A 27,571-nucleotide genomic window follows, 5' to 3' on the forward strand; every position below is an offset into this window, starting at 1 on the left:
AAGAATTTTAGCCAGAGAGTGAAAAAAAAAAAAAAGTCACCTTGAAATTTGTGTCTAATCCAAATTCTTTGAGTCAGAATCAACTCTGGTCGGTTCAAAAAGAAGAACTTTGGATGGGTACTCTTTTATCGTTAAATAAATACATCTTTATCTTTTTGCAATTCAGAGCTACATCAGTATTTCCAAAAGTTGTTAATTTCACTTGTTCCTGAGATACATAATTCCTGTTAGCCTTTAACACCCTGGTCAGTCTTCAGTTACATCAAGTGCCAAAAGCTATGTGGATAGGTTTGGGATAAATTTGCCTCTCTAATTCATTAGTCCTGCTACTACCTGTGTAAGGCACTTATTGCTACTTTCTTCATAAGGCTCTCAAAGTTATGGCCCCTTGGTAGGTAGCACCCACTGTAAAGAAAAGGATGCCAGCGCCAGACAGTAAAGGACACTGAAAAGTGCCTCTAGTTAAGCTGCAGAGCAGCTACAGAAAAGGTTCTGAATCACTGTATAGGCATGAATGAGACACCACAGAGGAGTCTGTGGCAAGGAGCAGCATTTCTGTTGTATGCCTCTTTACACAGAAAAAGCCTTTTGAAGAGACAGTTTGTCTACAGAGGAGAAGCAGAATTAATCACTCAGTTTCACTACTGGGAGAGGGAGAAAAAGAAGATTAAGGTACAGCCAAAGCACATGGCGAGCAGAGAGCTGCTGCACTAAGATCCAGTGCTGCCCGTACAGACCAGTGTCTCCACTCCTAGCTGAGCCTTATGAGCCTGCAAAGGACAGTGGGGATGGTATGGGCTGCTTATTTAAAACAAGAATAAAGTTGAATGCTTGTTAATAGAGAGGCTGGTTAGGAGAGATACCCAGAACTAACAATATAACAGAGTTTCAGCCTCAAAGCGGCCCAAGTGTAGAATCTAGAGTTGCCCATTACCCTTTTTATATTCTGGTCTCTACATTCAACGACGTGGGGGGGGGGGGGCGGTCACATTCTTGAGCCTGCCTACCTGTTCACACTGGATTTCTGACTTTTACATCATACAGTGGAAACTGTATTTTTACAGTATCAATTCTTAAGCTGCGCTCTTATGACTCTGTGTTTGCATCTCTACACTATCTGTCAAAGTATTGTAATTATATGACATTATAGCTAATGGAGTAAGCAAACGCGACAACTGGAGGCCAAGCTCCAACTTTCATTGTAATCCACATTTCAGCTGCTGCTAACATTAGCTCACCCAGATGTTACAACTGGAAACTTTGCATGTGCAACTTAAAGGAAGTGCTGAGCTAATTTTGTTCATACTTCTCAAGTGTTGTAGATCTTGCCGAGATCTGAAAAGAAAGCAAAGTTTGAAGAAAATCTGTACAGCAATGTTAAAGTGATAAGCTTGTACAATTTTCCCCCTCACTCAGACATTAGTTAGAAGCTGTTGATGTGCACAGGTGCAATCAGTGTTCCCCTCTTTGCTCTCTGCGATAGCACTGTGCTCTCCGTAAATGGGGATAACTTGATGGAATCCCAACCGCTCAGTTTTATTTTATACTGAAAAAGACTTGAGAGTCAGAAAGTAAGTGGTTGTATTTCACTCTTCTGAGAATTTGCTTTTTGTAATTTTTGCAATCAATATTGATTTGGCTGCTGAATTAAACTAGTTAAAGATTTTTACTGAACCTTGAAATGTTTGTTGGCTTCACCATTTACATAAACTAAGAAGTTCTAGGGAAAAAAAGGTTAGATTTTACTTTGCATCAAGAACTCTTGAAAAGATGGAAATAGGGAGTTCAAATGTTGGGCTAAATTCTCTCATGAGACATGTATTTATATTGCAATAGTAGCCAAGACTTGAAGATTTTTTTGGTGAGAGTGAATGTTGCCTAAGAACATATGCAGAAATAGAAGTAACTAGAAAAATGGATGCATGATTTCCCACAATTTTTTTTTTTTAAAAAGTATTGGGGTCATGAGACAATAATTGGCACCAAATACTGGGAACACTTAAAATCCAACTAGATAAAATATTCACACTAAGTACATATTACACCACTGGCAACATGCAAATAAAAGAAATCCAACCACCACCCTACACCTCTGGGATAAGCATTACATATAATTAATAGTAAAGCCTGTATTTTTTTCTACTCACGAGTTATGCATTTTCTCTCACTTTGCTGCTCCAATGCAGAAGAGAAGTACAAAATAAAATAATAAACACCAGAATGTAATACAGAAAGCAAAAAAGTTTAATTGAGCTGCATAACGAAGTTTTCTCCGAGATTACATATAACAAGAGCTTAAAGTTACAATGCTTCTGTGATCACTAGTTGACAGAAAAAGTATTGAGTTTAGTTTTAAAATATTTCATTTACTTCCATAGTTCTAATCATTACATGTATCCTGCAAACAACGAAATCAAAATCTACTAGACTGCTTAAATAGTGTATGAAAATGTTTTTGCATCAATGTAATAGTTGCAGAGTTCATAGGACAGAGGCATAAAAATAATATAAAAAAGACGAGATTTAAAAATCCTACTGCAAGAGTATTGACTGTAATAAAAGAAGACATTAAAACCAGCAGTTTGTTAGGTGCCAATACATAATAGAACCCATAAGACAGGCAACAAATGATGCTAAGTTCAGGAGAAAGAGTCTGTTTCCAGGGAAGAACTTCCTGACAGACACCACAACAAAGCAGCATGAACGGTGACTGTGTGGTCCCCTTCTTGGTAATAAATCAAGCGTCAAAGATTGATCTGCAGTTAATAAGAGGCCTAAGCCTTCTCCAAGGATTTGTAGTACTCTGTCAGCACAGTCCAGGCTTTGGGAGCCATGAAACCTTCAGGAGGGTTTTGTCCTTCCCGAGCCAACTTGCGCATGCGGGTTCCTGATATAAACTCAAAGTCTTCATGGCTAAAAATGTAAATAAAAAGAGAATGTAAATTTAAAAGGTGGAAGTTATAGCTGAGACTGATCTTACCTCCTCCTTTTTTCGATAATGACTTTATATTACTTTCATAAAACCCCACCATGGAGTGTGATATTTGAGAACACAACTGTGGTTTCAGACATGCTGCTAATGAAGAGTACCAGAAAATCCTGAAAATACATACACCCTATAGAATATACATATATATTCTTAAGATAAATAAGGGGTGTGTGTGTATGTCTGCACATGCTCAAGATAAGACAGTTTCATCCTGGTCCACCGCCTATCTTCCTACAGCTATAATTCCTAAAGATAAATTTCAGCAGGCGAGATGGAAAATTGAGAGCAATCAGGATTATCTATCATCATCTATTACTCAAGATCAACATCCTACAGCATTTTAAACACCAAAGGCAATAGTAACCCAGTCAGAGTGGGCGACAAGAGTTCTAACCAGATAAACTACTTTCTCTTCATCAGAGTTAAACACAGTCAAAACAAAGACACAGTGTCAGAAAATCCACCAAGTGTTCCTAAGCAAAAGTGATTTATTGTTAAATTAAACACAGCAATTTTACTTACTTCATTTGTTCAATTTGCAACATGTATTTGTTACTCATTCTTCCCTGGTCTGTTTGAAATAAAAGCCAAATACTGACCTCACATGCACATGGTTCAGACTGAAACAAATGAGAACCAAGTGTGTGCATCAGAGGGCAGAGTTTAGCTTTAAGTGCTAAACCATGCTTAGTAATGAGCTGGAGGTTAGGAAGGTATAGAAAGCATTCCACAGTCCCCTTTCACAATGCATACCATACAAGCTGTTAGCAGCACAACTTTTTGATCTGAATTGTAGTCTGGTGGAGAACAGTATGATCTTCCTGCTCTCAGTAGTGTTGATGCCCAGATTGTGGAAACACAGGAGAAATATATTTATATAAATGTACTTCAACTACACAGAACATATAACACACATCAGATAAGAAAACTTAACTGAACTATTTTTTTAAAGGGAGGGTACTGGAACGGAGAAAAGCTGTGCTCTGAATTAGACTGAAAAATAGGGAACATTTATCAAGTTTCTATCTACACAAGCAGCTGTCTTCTACAGTAGTTTGCAGGAGGAGGCACCCAGGTTAATGTCCTAGTGTGAAGAAGACAGTGCAGCGTTCACAGATTAAGTCAGCTGTAGGGGAATGGACTTCCCACATTCTACTCTGTGGGGTGTTAATTCTGAAGCTTGCATACAATTTATATGCCAACATTTAGCTGTTTATAGGCAGGGAATGGGGTGGGAATTTGAACAGAAGCTCAAGTTCTCAGAAGGGATCAGAAGAGAGTACCAGCCTTTGGACTTAAAGAGACTCAGATATGCTATTTAAGTGCATTTCAATAAAGGCATGGTCTATTTGACCTCTTCCTGGCCCTGTTTGAACAGCAGCACCCCTAAGGAGCAGCCAAATAGAGCACAGACCTGAAGACTTCGAGCAAGATATGTCAGATGGCTAAGAGCCTTTGATTAGAGAATGATAAGGAATATTATAAAGTCACCTAGGGGTCCATTGCTGCATTAAAAAGTTTTAATTTTTTAGGAAACTGGAAGAAGTTTTAATATCTAAAAAAGATTTACACAAATTTTCATAAAATTAAATTTTGGTTTGGTCAAGGAGTTATTCCTCTCCTTCCTCACTTTTCTTTTTTACTCCAGCAAACATTTTCTTTTATAATGCATGGCTCTCCTTAAATCCAGTGAGCCAGATTCTTAGCAGCTGGCATAAATAAGTTTAACTAAACTGACAAATGAAACTATTCCGATTTAAACCTGCTACTGATCTCATCCAATAATGTTTGCTTAGTCCTTGCATAGGCTTTGGTTTGAAGTAGTATGTGTTGCCAGAAAGTTTTCCATTTTAAAACTGAAAATATTATAAAAGTAGCTTTAATTGTTCAACCACTCATGATCTGACATAACGATAAAGATCAGATCTTCATTAGAGTATTAGCAATGGAGGATGTAACTACCAAGCAAACGAAGCCTTGTCCAATAATACCATTACTGAAACTATGATTCAATAAGACCCAGCATTCTTTTTAAATAAAACATATTGGTAAAGGTAATTTGCTTCCAGATGAAAAGGTGCTACTTGAGAAAAACAAAATATCTTAAACAACGCAGATCAAGGAGGATTGCTAAGGAGGACTCCTGGATGAGTTAGGAATTCTTGGCTTATTACTCTGTAGAATGGGAAATTGGGCAGGAATAAAATGGGATGAAGAAAGGGAGAGAAAGACACCTTTACCATCAGAGTAATGTTGATGTTGGGCTGACACTTCAAGGGCACCTAAGTCTGATTTCCAAAAAAGACTTAGGCACTTAGAAACTTAAATCTCATTTAAATTAAGGGAATTTAGACTCCTAAGTACTTAAATCACTTTTGAAAATAGGACTTAGGCACGTCTGAAAATTATATCTATAGGATGGAATTAGCTTTGACTGAGCCAAGTTATATTACAATATATGCTTCCACAAGTTATTTACAATTATTTTCCTGCCAGTTGTGTTTCAGACTGTAGCACTGATGTGATGGAGTACCTTTTACAAGAAGAAAGGTTACCCACAGCCTTTTAGAAGAGGCCAACAACAAAAGAGAGTGTGTGTCCTTAGTTTATTTCCCTCTTAGCCTGGTAACATTTAAACTATTTTTGTTTTGGGGAGCAGCTATATGGATTGGTTGGTACAGCAGGGAATTTCATGAAGGATCTGCATAAGGATTAACATCTCCACTTACATTTACAATTTGTGGAGCAACAGCAATTAAACACACATTCCAAAATGACAAGAATAAATCAGCTATGAAAACTGTCAACATGGCGTGGGAAACAGAAAACTTGATCTTCAAAATATGCACCAGAGATGATGAAAGTTTCTCCAAAGCATACTGTACTGGAGCTCTGTTATACTGAAGCTGTAAAATCACTCCGTGAGAGCGCTATGAAATATGTTTTGTGAGCGGGCATTAGAGTTTGGGTATATTACTCTATTAAACCCATAGCAGGGGTGGGGATGAGGGAGGGAGGAAGAAAAAGCTCCATAGTATTCCTCATGCCTCCACTGTAGCTGAAAGGGCATTTGAAGGTCAACAATGCCCCAGATTTATAGCCTGGGGTAAGCCTGAGACCCAAAAACAAGTACAGTCTGTTGCAGTTCAGTTCTAAAGAGCTAGACAGTTGAATAAGGGGGAAATGGCAATAAGTTAATTAAAAAGACAAGATGAATAGAGAGAGAAAGGGCATTTTACATGTGGAAACCTATATTCTATTAGGATGCAAGCAGAGAACAATTTGGTGCTGTCCTCTTGGTCTTCACATTACTCATGTTGTATATCAGTAACACAACAGGACTATACCAATAATCACTATATAAAAATCAATCAAAGTATGTGATAATTGACAAACCAGACAAAACAGATTAACAGTTCATTATCTCCTTTCATTTTTCAAGACCAGAGTTCTTATCACTCTGGTAAAATGGGCTTCTCTCTCTCTTTAAAGATCACAAGTTTAACCATTCAAGATTTTTTTTGCATTAGAGTAGCATCAAGAGGCCCCAGCAGAGATCAGGGTCAATGTTGTGCCCTGCTATGAGCTTTATATACAAAAAATACGAAGACAGTCACTAACCCAAATAACTTACAGTCCACATAGGCAAGACAAAGCGTAGGACAAAGGAAATATTACCTCTGTTTTGAGATGGGGAATTGAGGCACAGAAATTAAGGGACTTGGCCAAGATCACATAGGAAGTCTGTGGCACAGGCAGGAACTGAACCCAACTTTCCAGAGTCTCAGTCTCTGTCTGGTGCCTTAACCTCCAGGAAAATGTCTGCTCATAGCAGAACGATAGCAGGCTACTGAGAAAATGCAATGTTTAGTTTAAACAAATTGAAGTTTCCCCCCACACTTTTAAAATAAGTGTTTAACATTTTAAGTTTCCCATTTTCCATTGGGAGCACCAAAAACCATTATCAGGGCCAAAGGAGTAGGATAAAGAAGCATCCTAGTTCATCAGCAGAACAGTTGAGAACAAAATAATACTTGCATATGTAGATGCACTAGCTTCATGCACATTTTAGAGAGAAGACAAACAGCCTGCTCTGGTAGTTGTATTTATGGGCTTCCTACGGCTAAGAGTTCTGTGTTAAGATAGAATTATTAATTTTTCCAAAAATTGCTGTGGTTTCTTTTGATTGTTAAACAAATCAGCTGCCTTTTCATCGTTACCATCATAGCATATTTTTGGCTAGCAAGCAGATTTTGCACCCACTTAGTGCACTGTTATGATTACAATTCATTTTGAAAGTTTCTCCAAAAGTCTTGGTTGTATTAATGTTAAATGATTCAGTTATCAGTGAGTAAGTATGATAAAATTTTATATTAAAGGTTAGGGTTAGCACAGGACCATAGTGTTGTACCATCCTGGTTTCTGCATGCAGTAATTCACTGAAGTAGAATATACTTTTGTGGGGAAATTCTACAAAACTTCAGCAAAAATGCTCAAGTTTTCCTGCAGAAAGGTAGGCAAGATCAGCTATCCGGAAACGCAAAGAAATGGTAACACACCATGCTAGACAATTCTGCTTTGATCATTTGACAAAAGGAACAGCACAGAACCCATTTAAGCCTGTTTTCCCTTTAGCAATGCCAAGCTCTCTGAGCCCCCAGGTGGTTGGCTTGTATTCCCTTTGTAAAACGATTTAAAACTCAGCTTCCTAAGCACCTCTTTTTCTGAGAGTGCTTCACCATACAAAGGGGAGTTCTGTTGTTACATTTCAGTTTTGCTGTCAGTTGCTGGTTCCCTTTCACAACTAAAGAAAACATTTCTCAGTTGCTTAATTCTCTAGTTCCCAGCCCCACATTTGTAGTTTTTACTCTTTACATTATCCTTTCCATGAAGACTCCTCTTGACTTGCCCAATGTTTGGTTGGATATAATACTCAATGTTAATTGCTACTGTATCTATTCCAAGGACCCTTAAATAGTAGGTTAATCTACTGGCCATGCCTGCATATTTATTCAATGCACTAGCAGTGACAGTACATATATATTATCAGTGTAATATATGGATAGTCTCCCCATGCACTATTCCATGTTACAAGAGGGTAGATTCAATGATTTAACTTTCTTGCCACTGCTAACATTGCTGATTTAGGACCACATGGCACATGATATCACTATATTCTGACATCTTCAAGTAACAATATATTAACATCATCAGTTTGACATTACTATAAAAGCTTGTAGTTTATTTTATACAAATACAGAAACATTTAGGTGCTGTTAGTAACTTTTAAATATTAAGTAGTTCTACTGCTCTCAGTAGTTACAAACAGCACCAGTCCAAACTATGTATGTAATCCCTGTCCCTAATCCAACGTTAGCTTTTAAATTTAAGCCTTTTTAAAAAATAAACCGGGGTAAAATTTACAAGAGGGACTAAGTCCCATGTTCAAAAATCACGTAGACACTTAGGGCTTGGCTACATTTGCGAGTTACAGTGCAATAAAGGAGCCCTGGGCACCATAGCTCAGTCCCCGTTCATACTGGCAAGGCACGTAGAGCGCTCTGATTCAACGGCTACAGCACTGCTGGTATTCCATCTCGGAGAGAGGAATAACGTTTGCTCCGCCTTGGATACAACACACAGGTGTCAGTGTGAACGAGGTGCTGGGTTACTGTGCTCTGATCAGCCTCCGGAAACGTCCTACTTAAGTCAAGTGGCTACTCTTGTCATCGTTTTGAACTCCGTCCCACTTAAGTCAAGTGGCTACTCTTGTCATCGTTTTTGAACTCCTGTAGGAATGCGGAAATGCCCTTTCACAGCTCCTGTTTCAGACAGCCAGCATGCAAGCCATTAGTGTGGAATGCTGTGTGTGAGAGAGAGAGAGGCAAGGGGTTGCTGCTGTCTGAACTTACAAGATAACATGCTGACATGCTCTCAGCCCCCTAAAACCTCACTCTCTCCCCACACATACACACAACACTCCCTGTCACACTCCACCCCCATTTGAAAAGCACGTTGCAGTCACTTGCATGCTGGGATAGCTGCCCATAATGCACCTCTCCCAATGCCGCCGCAAGTGCCGCAAACATGGCCGTATCAGTGCGCTTGCAGTTGTCGGTGTGGAGAGACGGCAGCGCTTTCCCTATTGCGCTCTATGAAGGCGGTTTTCACTCACAGAGCTCTACATCTGCAAGTGTAGTCATGCCCTAAGGCCTCTAAGTGTTGTAAACACTTACTACAGTGACCAAATTGGGTTCTTTCATCCACTTCTCTCAGAGCCAGTAGGTAGGTCGATGGAAGCATTCTTCCATCAACCTAAAGTTGTCTACATTGGGGCTTAAACTGGTTTAATCACATCGCACAGGGCATGGCATTTTCCCCAGCACTGAGCGATGTAAATAAGTATGCCTAACTCTGCAGCATAGACCAGCCCTTAGTCTCACTGAAACTCAATAAGACTTGGGCGCCTTAGCACCTACAGCACTTTTGAAAATTACTCCAGCTCAATAGACACTCAAAACTACTTAACCATTCCAAATTGTAAGTTAAGCATCATACAGGGCCCAGATACAACATGGTTATATGAGCTGTCCAAATGCCTGCATAATTTCCCTCTGTAAATTTGCCATATAATCCTTGTTGGCACTGCTGCGAGGCTGAACATAGCAGGTCTGTCCACCTTTTTCTCTTCCCCACCCCCAGTCAGCCAGCTAATGTGAAGGAGATGGGAACACCTGCTCAGCTCTACAAGAGTGAAAGCCATGGTCCTATGGAGTTATTTAGCTCCTGAAAACACAAAGCTTCAGTCACTTTCAATCTTGCAGAGTTTAGGAGTTCTTCAGAATATCATCTTGAATCCTCCCTACTTCCATCTGCCCTCACTCCTCTAGTAAAAAAACAAACAAAATAAAAACAAAGAACATTTAACCTCTCTCTTGTCTTAGCAATTGCCTAGGCTTGCAAGCACTAGACTCAAACAAATGATAGGAGAAAAAAAGCACTGGCTCTCTTATATGACCCTTATCACCATGGGATCTGGATGCCTCAAATCACCAACTAATTTTATCTTCACAATATACCCCTGGAAGGTAGGGAAGTATTATTCCCATTTTACAGAAGGGGAGATGAGGCACGAGGTAGATTGAGTGATTTGCCCAAGGTCACACAGGAAATTCGTGGCTGAGCTGGTAATTGAACTCAGGTTCTAGAGTCCTAGCCCACTGCCCTTTTCACTAGACCACCCTTCCTACCCTATAGAAAAATTCTGAGGGAGGGATCCTGCAACTTCAGCAATATGTGCATAGTGGTCACATGTGAAGGCCCTGCAGCTCAGCCACGTTTTTTCTATTCCCTGAACTGGAAGGCAACAAGAATTAGGCCTTGGCTACACTGGCGCTTTACAGCACTGCAACTTTTTTCACACCCCTGAGCGAGAGAGAAACACACCCCTGAGAGCAGCAAGTTACAGCACTGCAAAGCACCAATGTAAACAGTGCCCCAGCGCTGCAAGCTAATCCCCACGGGGAGGTATAGTATGTGCAGCGCTGGGAGAGAGCTCTCCCAATGCTGGCGCTGCGACCACACTCGCACTTCAAAGCGCTGCTGTGGGAGCGTTCCCGCGGCAGCGCTCTGGAGTTTCGAGTGTAGCCAAGCCCTTAGGGATGTGTGTGTACACAGAAAAAAAGTTAGAACCACTCATAGACCAGGTCAGTATCCAGAAGGGATAGGACGCTCTCACCGAGGCTAGCCACTGGAGGGAAAAAAAGAAATGCCACACAACACCCCTCAGCAGGCCACGTGATCAGGGCAAGCTAATTGCCTGTATAATTGAGACCTGATACACCACATAGCATACAGATGTAGTATAGGGTAGATGTATGCTATAGAAATAATGTACCTAATTTACGCTGTCTTTTTAAAAAGACATCTACCCTGACTGCTTGTGGTGATATCAACTATCATCAAATGAAAACAGCTGTGTTTTAAACTCCTGAAGAAAGTGGGTTGAAATGAAATGGCAAATCATCTCCACCTACAGTGGCACTGCACAACAGTAATATATATACAGAAACTGTTCTTAGACACACAGAGGGAAGAACAACCTCAAAAGAGGTGGAGGTTAAAATAATTTCTTCTATACGAAGATCATAAAACAAGTTAAGAAGTGTGAATTGAGACTAAGTGTTCCCAAACCAAACTGTCTTATCTCTAAGAAGCTTCTATTTATTCAAAAACTAGGTAATAAATGCTGAAAGACTTTGCAAAAAAAATAAAAAAATTGTTCTTTTACTCAGAATTCTTTAGTTTTAAAATTAAAACAACTTACTGTTCAGAGTCATAATAATCCATGCCCTTCTTTTTCTTATTGTAAGCTGCAACTCTGAAAGGTACAATTTCCAATGTTTTGAGGCCTGGCGCCATAGTCAGCACTTTTGCACCATGGGTTGGTTCATAGAGATCCTTTCCGGTCTCAGGGTGTGGCATGCCTGCTGGATCCCGTCCCACGATGTAGAAGTTAGCTCCTGCTACCATCCGTGACCTGCAATGCCACTGAACCTGGAATACAATTTGGGAAAAATAAAAGAACAGGAGACAGAGCAGCTGTGGGGAGGCAAGGGGGATGACCAACAATGCTATCGCTACTGCTAAACTAACACTATTGCCTATGATGCAGAACTATGCTCTGGTGTCTCATGCGTCCCAAGAAAATAAATAAGATGTGCATCACTGTATATATTTTTGTTGCTATTCTATAGTCAAAATATAAAACAAGAGTTTGCATGAAAGCAATATTACATCCCAGTTTGCTAAGCAGTTCTCAAGCCATAAATCAGTGAGGATTCAACAGAGCACTTGCTATTAGGTTCATGAAGACCTGACTGGTCTCAGTGCTGGTTTTCCCATTGCCAGCTGATAAAGTTTCATTAAAAGACAGTCAGGCTACAATGAATACTTCCTGTTACTTTCCCATGTAAGTGATTGCTGTAGCTGCCCTAGGGATGTCAGGTTAAGATGAAGAGAGAAGCTTCTGTAGGAGATTAATAGGACTACATAGCTTGGAAAGAATATGTTGACATGACAGATGAATGGAATGGTCAGCCGGGACCTCTAAATTTAAAGGCACTAAATTTAAAAAATCTATAAGGGCAAACACTAAGTAATTTAATTAGCCTATGCAACTCCCTTGTGTAGATAGCGTGGAAGTAAACAGCTCAATCGGATTCAAAACAGATTAGCTGTTCATGTACATGAGAATATCTGTAGTTGTATTAGAATATCTGTAGTTGTATTAACAACAATGAAGTTAAAAGAGTTGTCATGTTTCAGCCTTCTAAACATAAGCTTACCAGCTAGGGAAGAAAGTTTCCCCTTGAGGTAAAAAATTGGAGTGTTAATGTAGATATATTTCAGAGATTTTTTACACCTTCCTCTGAAACATGTGGTATTGCCCACTATAAAAGACAAGAGACTACAAGACAGGTCTCTACAAGAGACCTAATGTGTAAATCACTATGTTTTTAATGTTTAACAGCAGCGTCAAAATTAACCTGCCTGTAGAGAGCAATGCAGAAGTGCTGTTTGGATAAGCCTATAAAAATCAAGAAATGTAACTGAACTAACGTGCCATGTCAGAAGAGTGTCTCTCGCCCTTCAAACAGTGGATGACCATAGGCAGGTAGCCTCGATTGATAATACAGAAATGACTTTCACATTCTAATCTAAATACACACAAGTTTTTTCTCAAATATTTAAACATGTAAATACAAGTCTTCATCTAGACCTAGCCTAAAATTAAATCAGTTATCTGCATCATTTTTATATGTATTGCTCATTAGCGGTGCTTCGTCTCCAGGCAATCCAAGGACATCTAAGATTGCTTGGGTCTTTTACACATTTAAAATACAGTAATTTAGCATAGTGTTTGGAACACTGATCTGAGACAAGAGGGAGCACATATCCTGGAGTATTCTTGAGGGTAATAAAATACTAAAATAAACTACATTAATAGTTTAGGCCCAAGCACACACTATTTCTCCATTCCATAATATTACAATTTCTAGGAGTAATCCTCAACACTCCCCCCAAAATTTAATAGTTTATCTGATGGACTAAAATGCATTTCCCTACAAGGATTATGCATTCTCTCACAACGTTGCTTTTCATCAGCAAAATTTCGAAATGCATATTTAAAAATGCACCAGTGTTCAATTAACTATGCTTCTTATTTTGTACTAAAAAGGAAAAAAAAAATGGTCCATGAGCTGAACATATAATGTCCCAACAAACTGTTAAAAAGCAGGTAAGGTTGCTCAACTGCATATATCACCAATACAACAATAAAGAAAAAAAAAGGAAATAAAAAGCCACCACAAGAAATCCCTAACTCAATGCCCACCCATCCACCATAGTTTTGCCATACGTATATTACCTCATCCAGCTACACCCACCATAATACATGTCTTTCCTCTTCATCTTAGCACAAAATGTGCAACATTTATCTCCAATCATAAACGCCAATTACTGGAAAAATAGTTACGTATAAAACACCACGTCACTTACGTAACACAGACAAACAATAATTTCCCAGATTAATACACTGCAACCTATTGTTACTTTAAAAAACTCCCTTCGTTAACAAATCACCCAATATAACACACTGAAACATAAACCATTAATTAAAATCTACAAGATTCACACATTAGCCATCTACGTCAATATATCAGTTCAACACTCCAACCAGTAAGAAGGAGGCTATTTCTAACCACACAGTTGGGGTAAACATTGCTGTTTTGCATGGAAGTAGGGAACTCGTAGTGCACAGATGGCTCAAGCACTCTGCACCCTGGGCACTCCTGCTTTGTCTCTCAGCGAACCAAGCAACAGTGGAGGTGGCTATGAGCACCTCTAATGAGATTCTGGGCTCCCTGCTATCAACACCTCTGCATATCACTGCTAAATTCAAAGCTCCCAAAAGCCTCTCTCACTCAGAAAACCTGCTCGGATGTTTTTGAAAATCCCACTACTTGCTTATCTGCATCTCCCAGCACATAAACATCTTTGGAAATTGGGTCCTTAGGCACTTTTGAAAATCCCACCTGAAAATCCTAATAGATTATATTATTATTATTATTTTGGGGGCGGGGGGGGCTGAGGTGGAGAAAAGGGTTGTTCGTTTGTGTTTAACACAGTTGGGAAGAAAAATTTAGCAATCTAATTTTTTTGTTATCCTTTTTGGGAACACTTAGTAGTTTCTCTGAACTTGTTTTATTTTGGGATAATTTATTGGCCTATAGTATAATGACATTTTAATACAAAGGAAGTCTTTCCATCAATGAAATGTGATCTGGCTCCACATTTCCATTTTAAAAAGAAATACATTCCTCCTCTAAAAGACATGCAGCCCAGTAATTCGCTGCCAAAAAACCCATCAGAGCAATAAAAAAATTACATATATAAACATTTTAATTGCAAGCATTACTATGGGTTAATCAGTACTATGAAATAAGCATTTATCCACTTTCAGCAGTTTTACTTCAGCCAAACTGAAGTCAAACTAAAAACAACTCTCCATCTGCGTTTCCCTGGCCTTTCAAACTGCACTGGGTGGCCGTAGTAGATCAGGAGGCATCTGGCATCTTGAAGACAGTTTGATCAATTAGCAAGTTCTGCAAGATGGCAAGAGACTAAAAAGACTGCTGGAAGGCAGAGTGCCAAAGGACTGCATATTCCCCACTGTCCTTTTCTTTTATCATAAGGAGTTTTCACAGTAGAATAAGTCAGCAAATTACAAGAACTGAGCAATTAAATAGAAAAACGTTAACTTCTGATGAATGACTTTTAGGTCATAAACAAAGTTATACTGGAATGAGCGATTTCTTACCTGATAATTTTCAGTTAACAGCTTCTCTCCTCATGCATCACTACTGGGTTAATACCATTTACCTAAGAAATTTGGAGGCAATCTAATGTTGCTGTAGGCTCCAGCACTAACCCCACCTTGCAGCAGTCAGGCCACCAGAAGAGTTCTTCCAAAACTGTAAAAATCCTCCAGCAATGGATTAGCATTAAAATAACAACTTGATTTATATATAATAACCTTAAAGCAATTAAGTGTTCAAGTCTTCTTTAGAGAAAAATTCCAATTTGTTACAAATTGCATTCTAGTCATTTACCAGACCACCAGGGTAGGTTGAATAAGGAGAGAATCTGCTAACAAAGAGAATTACCAGGTCACAAATTTCTCATTCTGTCAAACAGTTTTTCTCCTCTTTCATCACTAATAGGAAGTAGTGTACCACAGAACCACTGAGTGAAAGGATAAGCAGAGTTTTAATTACTGTAATAGAATTACAGGCAGAAACAGACATTCCCCCATATACTGCAAGAGATTTGTAATTTAAAGGAATTATTTGGGAACCAACCCAGCAGCATCTCCTACGAGTAGATACAGCTGCAGAGGAATGGAAACCTACTTTGCAAATCTTCCTCAGATGAGGCTTCCTGCAAGGCCACTAGGAACACTGCGGGAGCTGTGAATCTTTCTTCATAAATAGTTTTTCGGATGCCTAGCATTCCAACTGGTCCAACATCTTGCCTGCAGCAACTTTGAAGACCTAGGCTGTGCCATTTTGGATAGAATGAAATAAAAGTGGTACAACTGGCATGTGTACTTCATATGCTTGAAATATATCTTTACAGCTCTAGGATGAACAAAGAGGTGCTAAGGAGTGTAACAAGATGTTGTGAGAATTATTTCCCATTAACTGTGGAAAGAAGAATTTGTTTTGGGTCTAAGAGATCCTGGAGCTGTAAGAATAATCTTTTCCTTACAACGACAGTGTGGTTCTTCTATGGATAAAACAACTAATTCCAAACCCTGCCTTTTGGAGGTAATGGCACCTGAAAAGGCCAGCCACAGGCTTGTCTAATCTGTCATTCTGATGATACTCAGATTCTCTGATGTGTCTGCATAAAGAATGCCATTAGGGCTGTTACGCACTTAGATTGGATTCCTACAACCAAGCACCATAGCAACCGGCTTGGAGAAACTCGAGCGTAGCCAGGATCCCCCAAACTTTATGATTATTTGTCTCTAGATGCTACAATAATAGAAGGGCCCCACCATGTTGGGAAGTATACAAATAAAGAGAGAATCCCTATCCCAGATCACTTTCTGTTTCCTCTAAACGTGATTCCATCCAATCAATAAATAAAATTTCCTTGTTACATTTTATCTGGATACCCCCAAAATACTGATGAAACTAATGGAGAATCTCTATTGAACTTCACTTCTCTTCCCATGACTAGGCTGTTAGCTGTAGGTCAACCAGCTTCAAATGAAGGAATTCTTGTTTCAAAAGATCTGGAGTTTTCTAAAAGTGCAATAGAGGTAACTGTCTATCAAGTCTGAAATACCTTTCGGGCTAGTGGAGGAGGAGAACTTCAGTTTTCCCACTTCCTTTAGTCTGCACCTTTTACGTGAACTATCATGAAAAACAGCAGATTCTTCTCTTTCCAGAACACTACTTCCATTGACACAGAGAGGCTTTGACCTCTGATTACTCCTTGGTTTTGTAAGGCCTGGTCTACACTGAGGGGGGGAAATCGATCTAAGATACACAACTTCAGCTACGAGAATAGTGTAGCTGAAGTTGACGTATCTTAGATTGACTTACCTCCCATCCTCACGACACGGGATGGATGGCTGTGGTTCCCCCGTCAACTCTGATTCTGCCTCTTGCCCTGATGGAGTTCCGGAGTTGACGGGGAATACATTCGGGGATCGATCGCTACCAACTACTCTCATGCTTCAATCATAAGCAAACCAACCTCTAACAAAAAGAGAAAGGAAACCTCCCCTGTGAGCCCCATAACTGCCCACTAAATGGTTTCTTATACACTTCTCTGAAGTAAATGCTACTGGCCATGATCACAGATGTGACAGTGGACTTGACAGACCACTGTCTGAACCCGTGTGGCTGTGGCTGTATGCTTTTGTTCAGACACACCACTGACACAGTTGTCAATGTGAACTAAAAGGATGTGTACTCTAAGATTCTGGAAGTTTGTTTTTCAACTATGCTGTCCTACCTACAAGGCTTGCTTCTGCAATAAGTCTAAAGGAAAAACTGGATTGCCTGTCAGCATATTGTTTGTATTTATCCTCCCACAAAGGGACATTCAGATATGATCTGAGAATGACACTTGATTTTCCACTCCATCCAGTGAGTTGTTCCATGTCCTCAAAAAAAATTCCTGGGGATGAAGCTGATACATGGCACCAGCAATCCTAGCTGTTGGAGACAACTGGCTATGGATGACCACTGCCAGGAAGTAACTGATAGCATGAAGTTTTGGATCTTTGCAGATCTTTATCACAATGGTAAAATTATGTCCATAGCAATGTCTATTTTGACCTCTGGGTGAATAATTCTCTGCATCAGATTTTTAAAAGTTTTGATTTTGAATATCTGATAGGTATGAATCCTTTCCAGCGCTGTGAAAGTGTGTCTGGGAGGAAAAAAGCCCCAGCAAACACATCCCTCAGGATGGGAAGTCAGACAAAGGGTTTAAACCCCACCTGCTCATTAACAGTATGAATTATTGCATTATGAAGGGAGTTCTGCTATTGTTTTTTTGAAAGGCTGTCTCTGGAGTTCACAACTTAGCTCCTCACAGCCTGCTGAGGGGCTTTCTTCATGAAAATTCTCATGCTCCTGGTTCAGCCTCCCATATTCGAGCCTCAACCCTGCCCACACACCTGTCTGAGTCAAAGCCCCATGTCCTGGCAGGGTGAGGATGGGTGCTTTACAGCTGCTGGGCACAATTTGCCTTCCTAAACCTGTACCCTAGCAAAGTGAGGGTTTATGATTTATGGTAGCAGGGCTGCTCGCCCCCTAAGGGTTCCAAAAAGCTGCCTACAGCACATCTTGGACTTGGCTCAGTGGTTGCAAGGCTGTTCTGCTGTGTTTGGGGTGAGGGGAGGTTAGAGGAAAGGAAGGGGGGCCAGGTGCCATATCACAGAAGTTGAAATAAAGTCACTACTGCACAAAAACAAATACAACTTAAAGTTAAGACAAAATGGTCAAGAGAAACTAAACCACTATTTTGTTATACCACTAGATGCAGAAGATCTGGTGGCCTGAACTGAAGGGCAAAGCTTCGTCCTGGAGACTCCAGCAGTAACACTGGTCCACATCCAAATTCCATAGGTAACATTACCCATTAGTGATGAAGGAGGAGAGTAGCTCTGCAGCAGAAAGAAGATGAAATCTCAACTTTCCAGAGCTAAAGACAGATTAGCTATTAGGATGAGAGACTTTCATGGGGCCAGATTACCCCATGTCAACCTATCAAGCAGTTGCTTGCAGCTTTCTGGCACCATCCACTGATGGAGATAGGATACTGAACTAGATAGACCTTGGGTCTGATCCCATACAGCTATTCCTGTGGGAAAGAGCAGTTCTCACCAAGAACTACTTCAAGATATACAGAAGACCCAAACTGACAAACACAGGAAATGAAGTTTTTCCTTTTGGCATGCAAGTTGCCTATACTGGAATTGGAAAACGTTCAGAAAAGGGCAACAAAAATTATTAGGGGTAAGGAATGGCTTTCATAAGAGGAGAGATTAATAAGACTGGGACGTTTCAGCTTGGAAAAGTGACAACTAAGGTAGAATATGATTGAGGTCTATAAAATCATGACTGGTGTAGAGAAAATAGATAAGGAAGTGTTGTTTACTACTTCTCAAAAACACAAGAACTAGAGGTCACCAAATGAAATTAAATAGGCAGCAGGTTTAAAACAAACAAAAGGAAGTCTTTCTTAACATAACGCACAGTCAACCTCTGGAACTCTACAAATCCTTTGCCAGAGGATGTTGTGAAGGCCAAAGACTATAAGAGGTTCAAAAAGGAACTAGATAAATTCATGGAAGATACATCCATTAATGGCTATTAGCCACAATGGGCAGCTTAGTCTTGGTTTGCCAGAAGCTGGGAATGAGCGACAGGGAATGGATCACTTGATGATTACCTGTTTGGTTCATTCCCTCTGGGGCAGCTGGCATTGGCCACTGTCAGAAGACAGAATACTGGACTAGATGGACCATTGGTCTGACCCATTATGGCCGTTCTTATAAAGATCCAGAAGATGTAGGGACACCATTTCTGAAGTGGTGAAGTGCCCACTCAAAATTGGGGCTATTTGTTCTATGAGCTCAGCACCTATTTAGGTACCTCAATGAAGTAGCAAGATTTTCAAGAGTGTCCAGTACCCAGCAGCTCCCATTAGTCTCAACAGATGCTGAGCACAAATGAAAAATCTGTCCACTTTGTTTAGGTGTTTAAACAGGAGCTATTGCATGCTGAGCTCTTTTAAAAGTCTATTCCTTAGAGTCTTAGAAGATGGGTATTCCCCATGTCACATACACGAGAAATACTGTACCTTTATCTATTTCCAAAGTCACTGCTATTTCTGTTAGCAATATATTCAGGCAGACAATGTTGTCAAGAGAAAGATTCAGGAACTTAAAAGAATATAACTTTACTACAATTACTTTGCCTACATCAAGAGAAATAGTCTTAAAACTGCAAATCTTAACAGTCAGAAAATGTGAAAGTTACAATTCCCACAGCAATTTTAAACACAGCCATACTGCATCTGTGTACTATTTCTGATTACTTGTTAGATTGAAATATATCCTGAATTAAAAACGGAGGAAATAACACTTATTCAAAACTTTACCTTTGCATTTCCTGACTTTTTGTTAAAATTTCAATCTTAAAGCAGCATTGACATATTAAAACATATTTCAGGGTTGGTTTGTTTTTAATATGCACTTATATACAGTCACACATTTTAAAAACTGACATAACTTTTTTTTCCTACATTACTTTTTGTAAAGTTCATAGTTACAAGTGCTTCACTCATTCCATCAGCTCGACTTTGCCACATTTTTCCCCCTATAGCTAAGCTATTTATTGAAGGCAGAAATTTTTTTTCTTTAAAAAGCAAATTCTGTGTATAGGCTATGCCACATTAAACAGAACTGACATTCCTCTACAGCCAAACACAGAACTGTTTTCAGAGAACTGAGGAACTCATTTAACTTTTGTCTGTAGAAAATCCTTATTAACATAATAGGTGGATAGCAGATTGCAAGTAATACCAGATTCCAAAGTGTAACATATCGTGTGATTCCATGTATGTTTTAGATATTTTTCCTAGTATTCAAAATAAGCCTAAGGGATTTGGGCATCCAAATCCCATTGAATTTCACTGCAAGTTGAGCACCTAATTCCCTCACCTTTGATATCCCAATCTAAGTGCGCTATGAGTAAAACCACTTGGAGTCTTTTTATGATGTAATCTCTGACAGGACAAAGTAACACCTATCAATTAAATATCTTTGTTTCTTACAGAACTAGATTTTTTTGTAACCAAGTAGCAGTTCTGTGGCTTCTAGGATAACCAGTTATACCATCAGATCTTAAGCAAATTTTCTTGTTTCATTGTTGGTTGTAATTTTTCAGTGTGTGGCTTAGCTGTACAATATAAAGTAAGTAACTGACTGAAAATGATAGAGAAGTTCAGCGGATATCAATTTATCTCCTTAACGGGAAATATTCTCATGTTTGTCAACTTTTGCACTTTAATCAGAACATCTTTTTGATGTGCACATGTGGGGAAAAATTAAATACAGCTTAACAAGTACGGCACATTGTGCATGTGCACACTTTCGTTCAGTGTACAATCCTGATGCCTTAAAATTCAACCTATCTTGAGGAAAGGTGTGTCTTTTATAGGAAATCAGTAGAATTCACCCTGCAAGTTAGAAAATTCCCTGCAGGGCAGGTGACTTTTTAAGACTCCAAGAGTGTAGCTTACAGAATTTTGCACTTGATAATGTGAAGACAAAATTTAAAAAATAACTATAAACTAACATACATAACATAAAATAGACACACTGAGTTAGACAGTAATGAAAATGTCTTAAAAGAAAAATACCAGGCAACCACTGAGAAAAAAAGTAATACAGAAGATCCATCATAGGGCGAGACTGTTATGTTACTGTGACATTATAAATATGCAAGTTTAGAAATAATTAATTGTGTCAGCAAAAAGTTAGGTTTAACAGACTGCTGCAGACACCTATAATCATCTTCCTACTCCAAACATTTACATGCAAAAATGTAAATTCACATTTTTACAGTTTTAAGAGTCAAGAGCCTGCTTCTGCAGCTGCTTCATACTCAGATATCCTATTGATAGATGAATATCCTGTGTGTTAGTTACTATGCATGACATTGTATGCTGCATTAAATTATACTGCAAGTATTAACAGGGCAAGAAACATAGGATTTAACATTTAAGTGGGGAGCTCATATAGTATCTAAGTACTGTGCAAATACTGGAACCAGAAACTAATTACTGAATTACCACTGTACAACTGGTATGAATTTTCACCTTGATCACAGCTAGATAGCACACGTACCGGATTCCATTGCTGATGAGGGCTATGGGTGCAAAGAAAGCATCTGAAGACTGTTAGGCATGCCTGTTGTTTTACACGTTTACCCCACAAACACACCAATCACTTACACAAGCAATATGCAGATGGGCCAGTACAGCTGGTGGCCTTTTCCTGATCTCTAAAGGAAAATTTTGTTTTCCACTATCATACTAAGAGCTAATATTGTCTAACAGCAACCAAGAAATCTCAGCCACAATGAGACTTGGTGGAGGATACCACTGGTGTTTCATTAGAATAATTTCAAAAAGCTTTAGAATCATATAAAGTGTAAGTATGAGAGGCAAGAAAATAATCAGCAGCTATTGTCCAAGTGTGATGTATTTGTATTCCTTAGCACAGGGCCAGCTCCAGGCACCAGCGAACGAAGCAGGTGCTTGAAGCTGCCAATGGGAAGGGGCAGCACGTCTGGGTCTTCGGCGGCAGGTCCCTCAGTCCCTCTTGGAGTGAAGGACCTGCCACCAAATTGACGCCAAGGAATGAAGTGGCGCGGCTGAGCTGCCGCCAACGTGCCGCCAACCATGGCTTCTCCCCGCCCCCCCACCCCCCCCCGCACCCCTTCACTGCTTGGGGCAGTAAAAAAGCCTGAGCCAGCCCTACCTTGACATGTGCTCATGTTCCCCAGTGGGTGAAGCAGTTAAGGTTTTTATATGGCATTTGCCCTTTTTGGAATTGATTCTTTTCCTTCAGAGACAACTGTCAGGACTGCAAATATAGTTTCCTAGCTGGTTACCCAACACACCATAAAAAGAGGTTTTTAAAAATACAAAAATGCTAAATTGAGGCCTACAAAACATGCCCATTAAATCTTTACAGACTGGAAAACCATGTACATCCTGTTGATAACCATACTGGCTTAACAGCTGCCTGTTGTTCTGTAAATCATTTGCACTAAAGAAAAATCTGGTACCAATGTCTTCTAAATGACCTACAGAAAATGATTAAAAGAAGAGTGTCTTTTTTTTTTTCCTTCTTTTTTTCCCCCTAACTGGTTACAACACATTACTGGCAGGCGGCTTTCTGAGGTCATTGGAAATGCCGCATAAAATAGGAGATGTTTCTTATTTTATTCAATATCACGACTGAAGGCTGTGGGTAGTTTTGTTCAAATCCCTCTTACACACTCAAGATTTGCACTTGGAAAACATGGAAACAGGGACATTGTATTCATAAGCAACTTAATTTACGGTTGTTTGGTTTCTTAAACCACAACACAGTACAACAAGCAGACAAAAGCAAAAATATTGTTAATTTCAAAAAGGAGAATTTTTTTAAAATACTGCACGAGTCTAATTTTAGTGAAAGGTGGCAACACATCCACCGCAAGCAACAGCTCAAGCTTCCCACAGTGCCTGGCTAACAAGACAACTGTGATCTGGGGTTCCCTTTCTCTGTGGGCCAAAAGGCAGTTCAGTCTCCATAACTACCTTGCCTGCCAACAATGAGAGGTAACTGAACATTAAATGCGACTGCTGATTTTTGCTATGTAGACTCCCTGTCTACGTTAACTAGACTAAGTCCATCAAAATGCCATCTGATGGTTAATTTTCAGTTATTGTGAACCTAGACAGGATCTGAACTTCCCATGGCCTGAAGAAAAAAAAAAAATCATAATGAGATATAGAACCAATGTCCCCCGAGTCAAATAATCTCCCCCAAATGTCAACATTTAATTCTCTTCACTGCATCCCACAACCTGTAGCGGGTTCAATTTGAATGCAAACCTCTAAATAAAATCTTGTCCAAAGTTATTTCATAGTCATTTTATGTAATGCTGTAAAGCAATTCTCCCTAGATTAAGTTTGCCAAAGACAAACACCCATCCACCCACCTCACTGTCCTATTTTTAATTGGGACATAAAACTGATCTCTAAAATCCTGTTTTTTGGCAATTATTCAATATGTTAAAAGACTTCATAACTTCACCTAAAAAGAAAACGGTGAAGAGATAATACATCATCATGTCTTTTTAACTGTAAAAAAGGAAACAGCATCTAAAAATTTGACACTGCTCTGTCTCCCATCTTCCACTTTAAACTCTCTAAAACAAACAGGAATTACTGCATAGAAACATGGATATTTGCCTGAATAGGAAAGGGATTTTTGTGGTGCTGTTTGCTAAGGAAGAGAAGATTATTATTAAAGGCTTAACTGCTAGTTTAAAAAAAAAATACAAACCACAGCACAATAATACACAGCGCAATAATACAAAACATTACAGAGTAACACTGGAATTGTTTTTATACTCTCTGAATTTATCTACCTCCGTTGGTCCAGCATACATCATGGGAGATGGAAATATGGCCACCACTGTTGTTTCTGGATTCAATATTCCTTCCTCCAGTACTGCCGCATGTTGCTTCATACGCCACATCAGAGGAACATCATCATCTTTTGTCCATCCACCAAGTGGATGCAAGAGCAGAACTGGACGCCGATAGCCCCGTTCTAGAAGCTGCTTATGGGTATCCTGCATTAACAGAGCATGGCCATTGTGCACTGGGTTGCGCAACTGGAATGCAAAGACAGCATCTATGGGAAGAAAAAAAGGGCCAAAATGGTTAGAGTTACTATTTGCGAAGTTCAGACCATGAGCAATGGGCTGCAAGATTCAACAATGTTAAATTGTGATCACTGCTCTATCTATTTTAATCAGCATTTTGGAACTAGCCAAATAGCATGGAGTCACACCTTACTCACAGGGCAGAGGCAAAAAATAAGTCCAAGTTTTGGTTATCAAGTTGTGTCAATAATGGATTGCCTATACAGTTACATTAATCACTCAGATCAGACTACTGCAATGAGCTCTACATAGAGCTTCTCCCTCTTAAATGTATTCAGAAAAACAGACTAAAAAACAAGTCTGCTTATTGAGTGGGAAATCTCTCCAAGAGCATATTGCAGCCGTGATCCATGATCTGCACTGGTTACCAAGAGGTTCTCAAATCATGGTCCACAGAAAGCTAGCTGGTCCCATGGTCCCTTCCATGCAGTGGTCTGCGTTTCCCGTCTGGGAGCGTGACCAGGGACAGCTGCTGGTGAACCTGGTGCTTGCCCCAGTGGGTAGGGCTAGGGGCTGTACAGCCATGCCGAAGAGCTGCCCGGGCTGGCTCCCGCCTGACCTGCTGATGCTTTTGCTGCTGCAGTTCCTGGCACGGTTGCTGGCCATGGCCCTGCCGGTCTTGCTCATTTACAGGTATCTCCGCAGATATCCCCAGATATAAATTTTGTATCTACTCAAGGCTCTACCTATTGGATTCTGGATGAAATTGAAGATATTGGTTTTGTTTTAGGAATACATAATATCCACAGAAGAAAATGTGATCTAGAATACACAAACTTTTCTCTATACGCAACAGCAATGGCATTTGCTGAATATAAAGCTGCCAGAGTGATCCAAATCCAGTAGCTTGCTGCTGAACTCTACCAAACAAGCATCACATTATCAGTGATCCCAGAACATGAAAGGTCTTTGGACACAGAGGTCTTAATGAACTAGCCTACAAAATAACCAGACCATAAACTTTAGGAAGCACACAGTCTTCAGAACATCGGAGATGCCAATAAAATTCTTCTAATATCCCACCTTGCTTCCTGCCCCTTCCCTCCCCTTCCTCCAGCCCCCACTATAAAAGGAATGTAGTCTACCTTTTACAAAGGGATGAGACACAACCTAATACATCTCTTCCACCTTTAATCATCATAGTGGAGTTTATGCAGTGCAAGCAGCTGACACAGGTAGACTAGAGTTAATATTACCTTAAAGTCATTTCAACAATACATCAAACCAAAAAAACCCAGTGTTTCTCCTTCCACTGAAAATCAGTGAGGGACATGAGGATAACGCATGACTGCACAGTAGCATCACCACCTTATTATAAGGAAATAATGAATAAAAGACGGTTACTCACCTTTGTAACTGTTGTTCTTCAAGATATGTTGCTCATATCCATTCCAGTTAGGTGTACGCGCGCCGCGTGCACGCTCGTCGGAGACTTTTTACCCTAGCAACACTCGGTGGGCCAGCAGGTCGCCCCCTGGAGTGGTGCCGGCATGGCGCCTGATATATACCCCTGCTGGCCCGCCCGCTCCTCAGTTCCTTCTTGCCGGCTACTCCGACAATGGGGAAGGAGGGCGGGTGTGGAATGGATATGAGCAACACATCTCGAAGAACAACAGTTACAAGGTGAGTAACTGTCTTTTCTTCTTCGAGTGCTTGCTCATATCCATTCCAGTTAGGTGATTCCCAAGCCTTACCACCTAGGCGGTGGGGTCGGAGTGAGACGTTGCGGACTGCAAAACCGCTGCGCCAAAAGCGGCATCGTCTCTAGCTTGCTGTACCAGCGCATAGTGTGATGCAAAGGTGTGCACAGAAGACCATGTGGCCGCACGGCAGATTTCCTGTATGGGGACATGAGCCAAAAACGCGGCCGATGAAGCCTGAGCCCTGGTAGAATGGGCGGTCAGGGGTCCCGTTGGCACACTGGCCAAGTCGTAACATGTCCTGATGCAGGACATGACCCAGAATGCGATACGCTGGGAGGAGATTGCCATGCCTCTCATGCGTTCTGCTACTGCCACAAACAATTGTGGTGAACGCCGGAAGGGTTTTGTTCTCTCAATGTAGAACGCGAGAGCTCTTCGGACATCCAAGGAGTGGAGCTGTTGCTCTCTTCGGGATGAATGCGGCTTTGGGTAAAAGACTGGCAGGAAGACATCTTGGTTAATATGGAAGGTGGAAACGACCTTAGGGAGGAACGCCGGGTGCGGTCGCAGCTGTACCTTGTCCTTATGGAACACCGTGTACGGAGGGTCCACGGTCAGAGCCCGAAGCTCGGAGACTCGCCGGGCCGATGTAATAGCAACTAGGAAGGCCACCTTCCAGGATAGGTACAGCAGCGAGCATGTGGCTAAGGGCTCGAAGGGGGGCGCCATGAGCCTGGTTAGAACCAGGTTCAGGTCCCAAGTAGGGGTAGGCCGTCTGACCTGGGGGTAGAGCCGCTCCAGGCCCTTGATAAATCTTGACACCATTGGGTGAGAAAAGACGGACTTGCCAGCCTCGCCTGGGTGGAAGGTGGATATAGCCGCGAGGTGGACGCGTAGAGAGGAGATCGCCAAGCCGTGCTGCTTGAGAGACCACACGTAGTCCAAGATGGTGGGGACTAGTACGGCGAGTGGATCGTGGTTGTGCTGACTGCACCAGCAGCAGAAGCATTTCCATTTCGCTAGGTAGGTTGAACGCGTGGAAGGCTTCCTGCTGCCCAACAACACTTGTTGTACTGCATCGGAACAGCGCAACTCGGATTGGCTTAACCAGCCAGGAGCCATGCAGACAGATGGAGGGACTGTAGATCCGGATGGTGCATCCTGCCGAAGTCCTGTGTGATCAGGTCCGGCCAAAGAGGTAGGGCAATCGGATTTGCCAGGGAGAGATCGAGCAGCATGGTGTACCAAGGCTGCCGCGGCCACGCCGGAGCGATCAGGATGAGGCGGGCCTTGTCTCTCCGGACCTTGATCAGGACTCGATGGACGAGAGGGAAGGGTGGGAAGGCGTAGCAAAGGTTACCCGTCCACGGTATGAGAAACGCGTCCGACAGGGAGCCCAGGGAGCGGCCCTGCAGAGAGCAGAACACCTGGCATTTTCTGTTCGATCTGGAGGCGAACAGGTCTATGTGGGGAAACCCCCACCTCTGGAAAATGACATAGAGGACGTCCGGACGGATGGACCATTCGTGGGACAGGAAGGATCTGCTCAGGTGATCCGCCAGGGTGTTCCGCACTCCCGGGAGAAAGGAGGCCACTAGATGAATAGAGTGGGCTATGCAAAAGTCCCACAGACGTATTGCTTCCTGACACAGCGGGGAGGACCGGGTCCCGCCCTGCTTGTTGATGTAATACATGGCCGTTGTGTTGTCCGTGAATACCGCAACACAACGACCGTGCCAATGGCGTTGGAATGTCTGGCATGCTAGGCGAACGGCCCGTAGCTCCCGCACATTGATGTGAAGAGTCAACTCTCTCTGTGACCACAGGCCCTGTGTACGCAG

The 27,571-nt window shown here is 41.0% G+C and overlaps 1 protein-coding gene across 2 annotated transcripts in view; it reads right to left on the reverse strand.

The window, feature by feature from the left end:
• Positions 1 to 2,221: 2,221 nt before the first annotated feature.
• PAPSS1 (3'-phosphoadenosine 5'-phosphosulfate synthase 1) overlaps positions 2,222 to 27,571 on the reverse strand; it is an 84,864-nt gene continuing 59,514 nt past the window's right edge. For both annotated transcript variants that reach the window (XM_030564532.1, XM_030564533.1), the window contains exons 10-12: positions 23,788 to 24,056; positions 11,316 to 11,545; positions 2,222 to 2,913 (exon numbers count right to left, since the gene is read on the reverse strand). In XM_030564532.1, the coding sequence (XP_030420392.1) occupies positions 2,775 to 2,913; positions 11,316 to 11,545; positions 23,788 to 24,056 (638 nt within the window). In that variant the 3' untranslated portion in view covers positions 2,222 to 2,774. The remainder of the gene's footprint in view (positions 2,914 to 11,315; positions 11,546 to 23,787; positions 24,057 to 27,571) is intronic.

The sequence above is a fragment of the Gopherus evgoodei genome, chromosome 5 (genome assembly GCF_007399415.2).
Source record: "Gopherus evgoodei ecotype Sinaloan lineage chromosome 5, rGopEvg1_v1.p, whole genome shotgun sequence".
Taxonomy (NCBI): domain Eukaryota; kingdom Metazoa; phylum Chordata; order Testudines; family Testudinidae; genus Gopherus; species Gopherus evgoodei.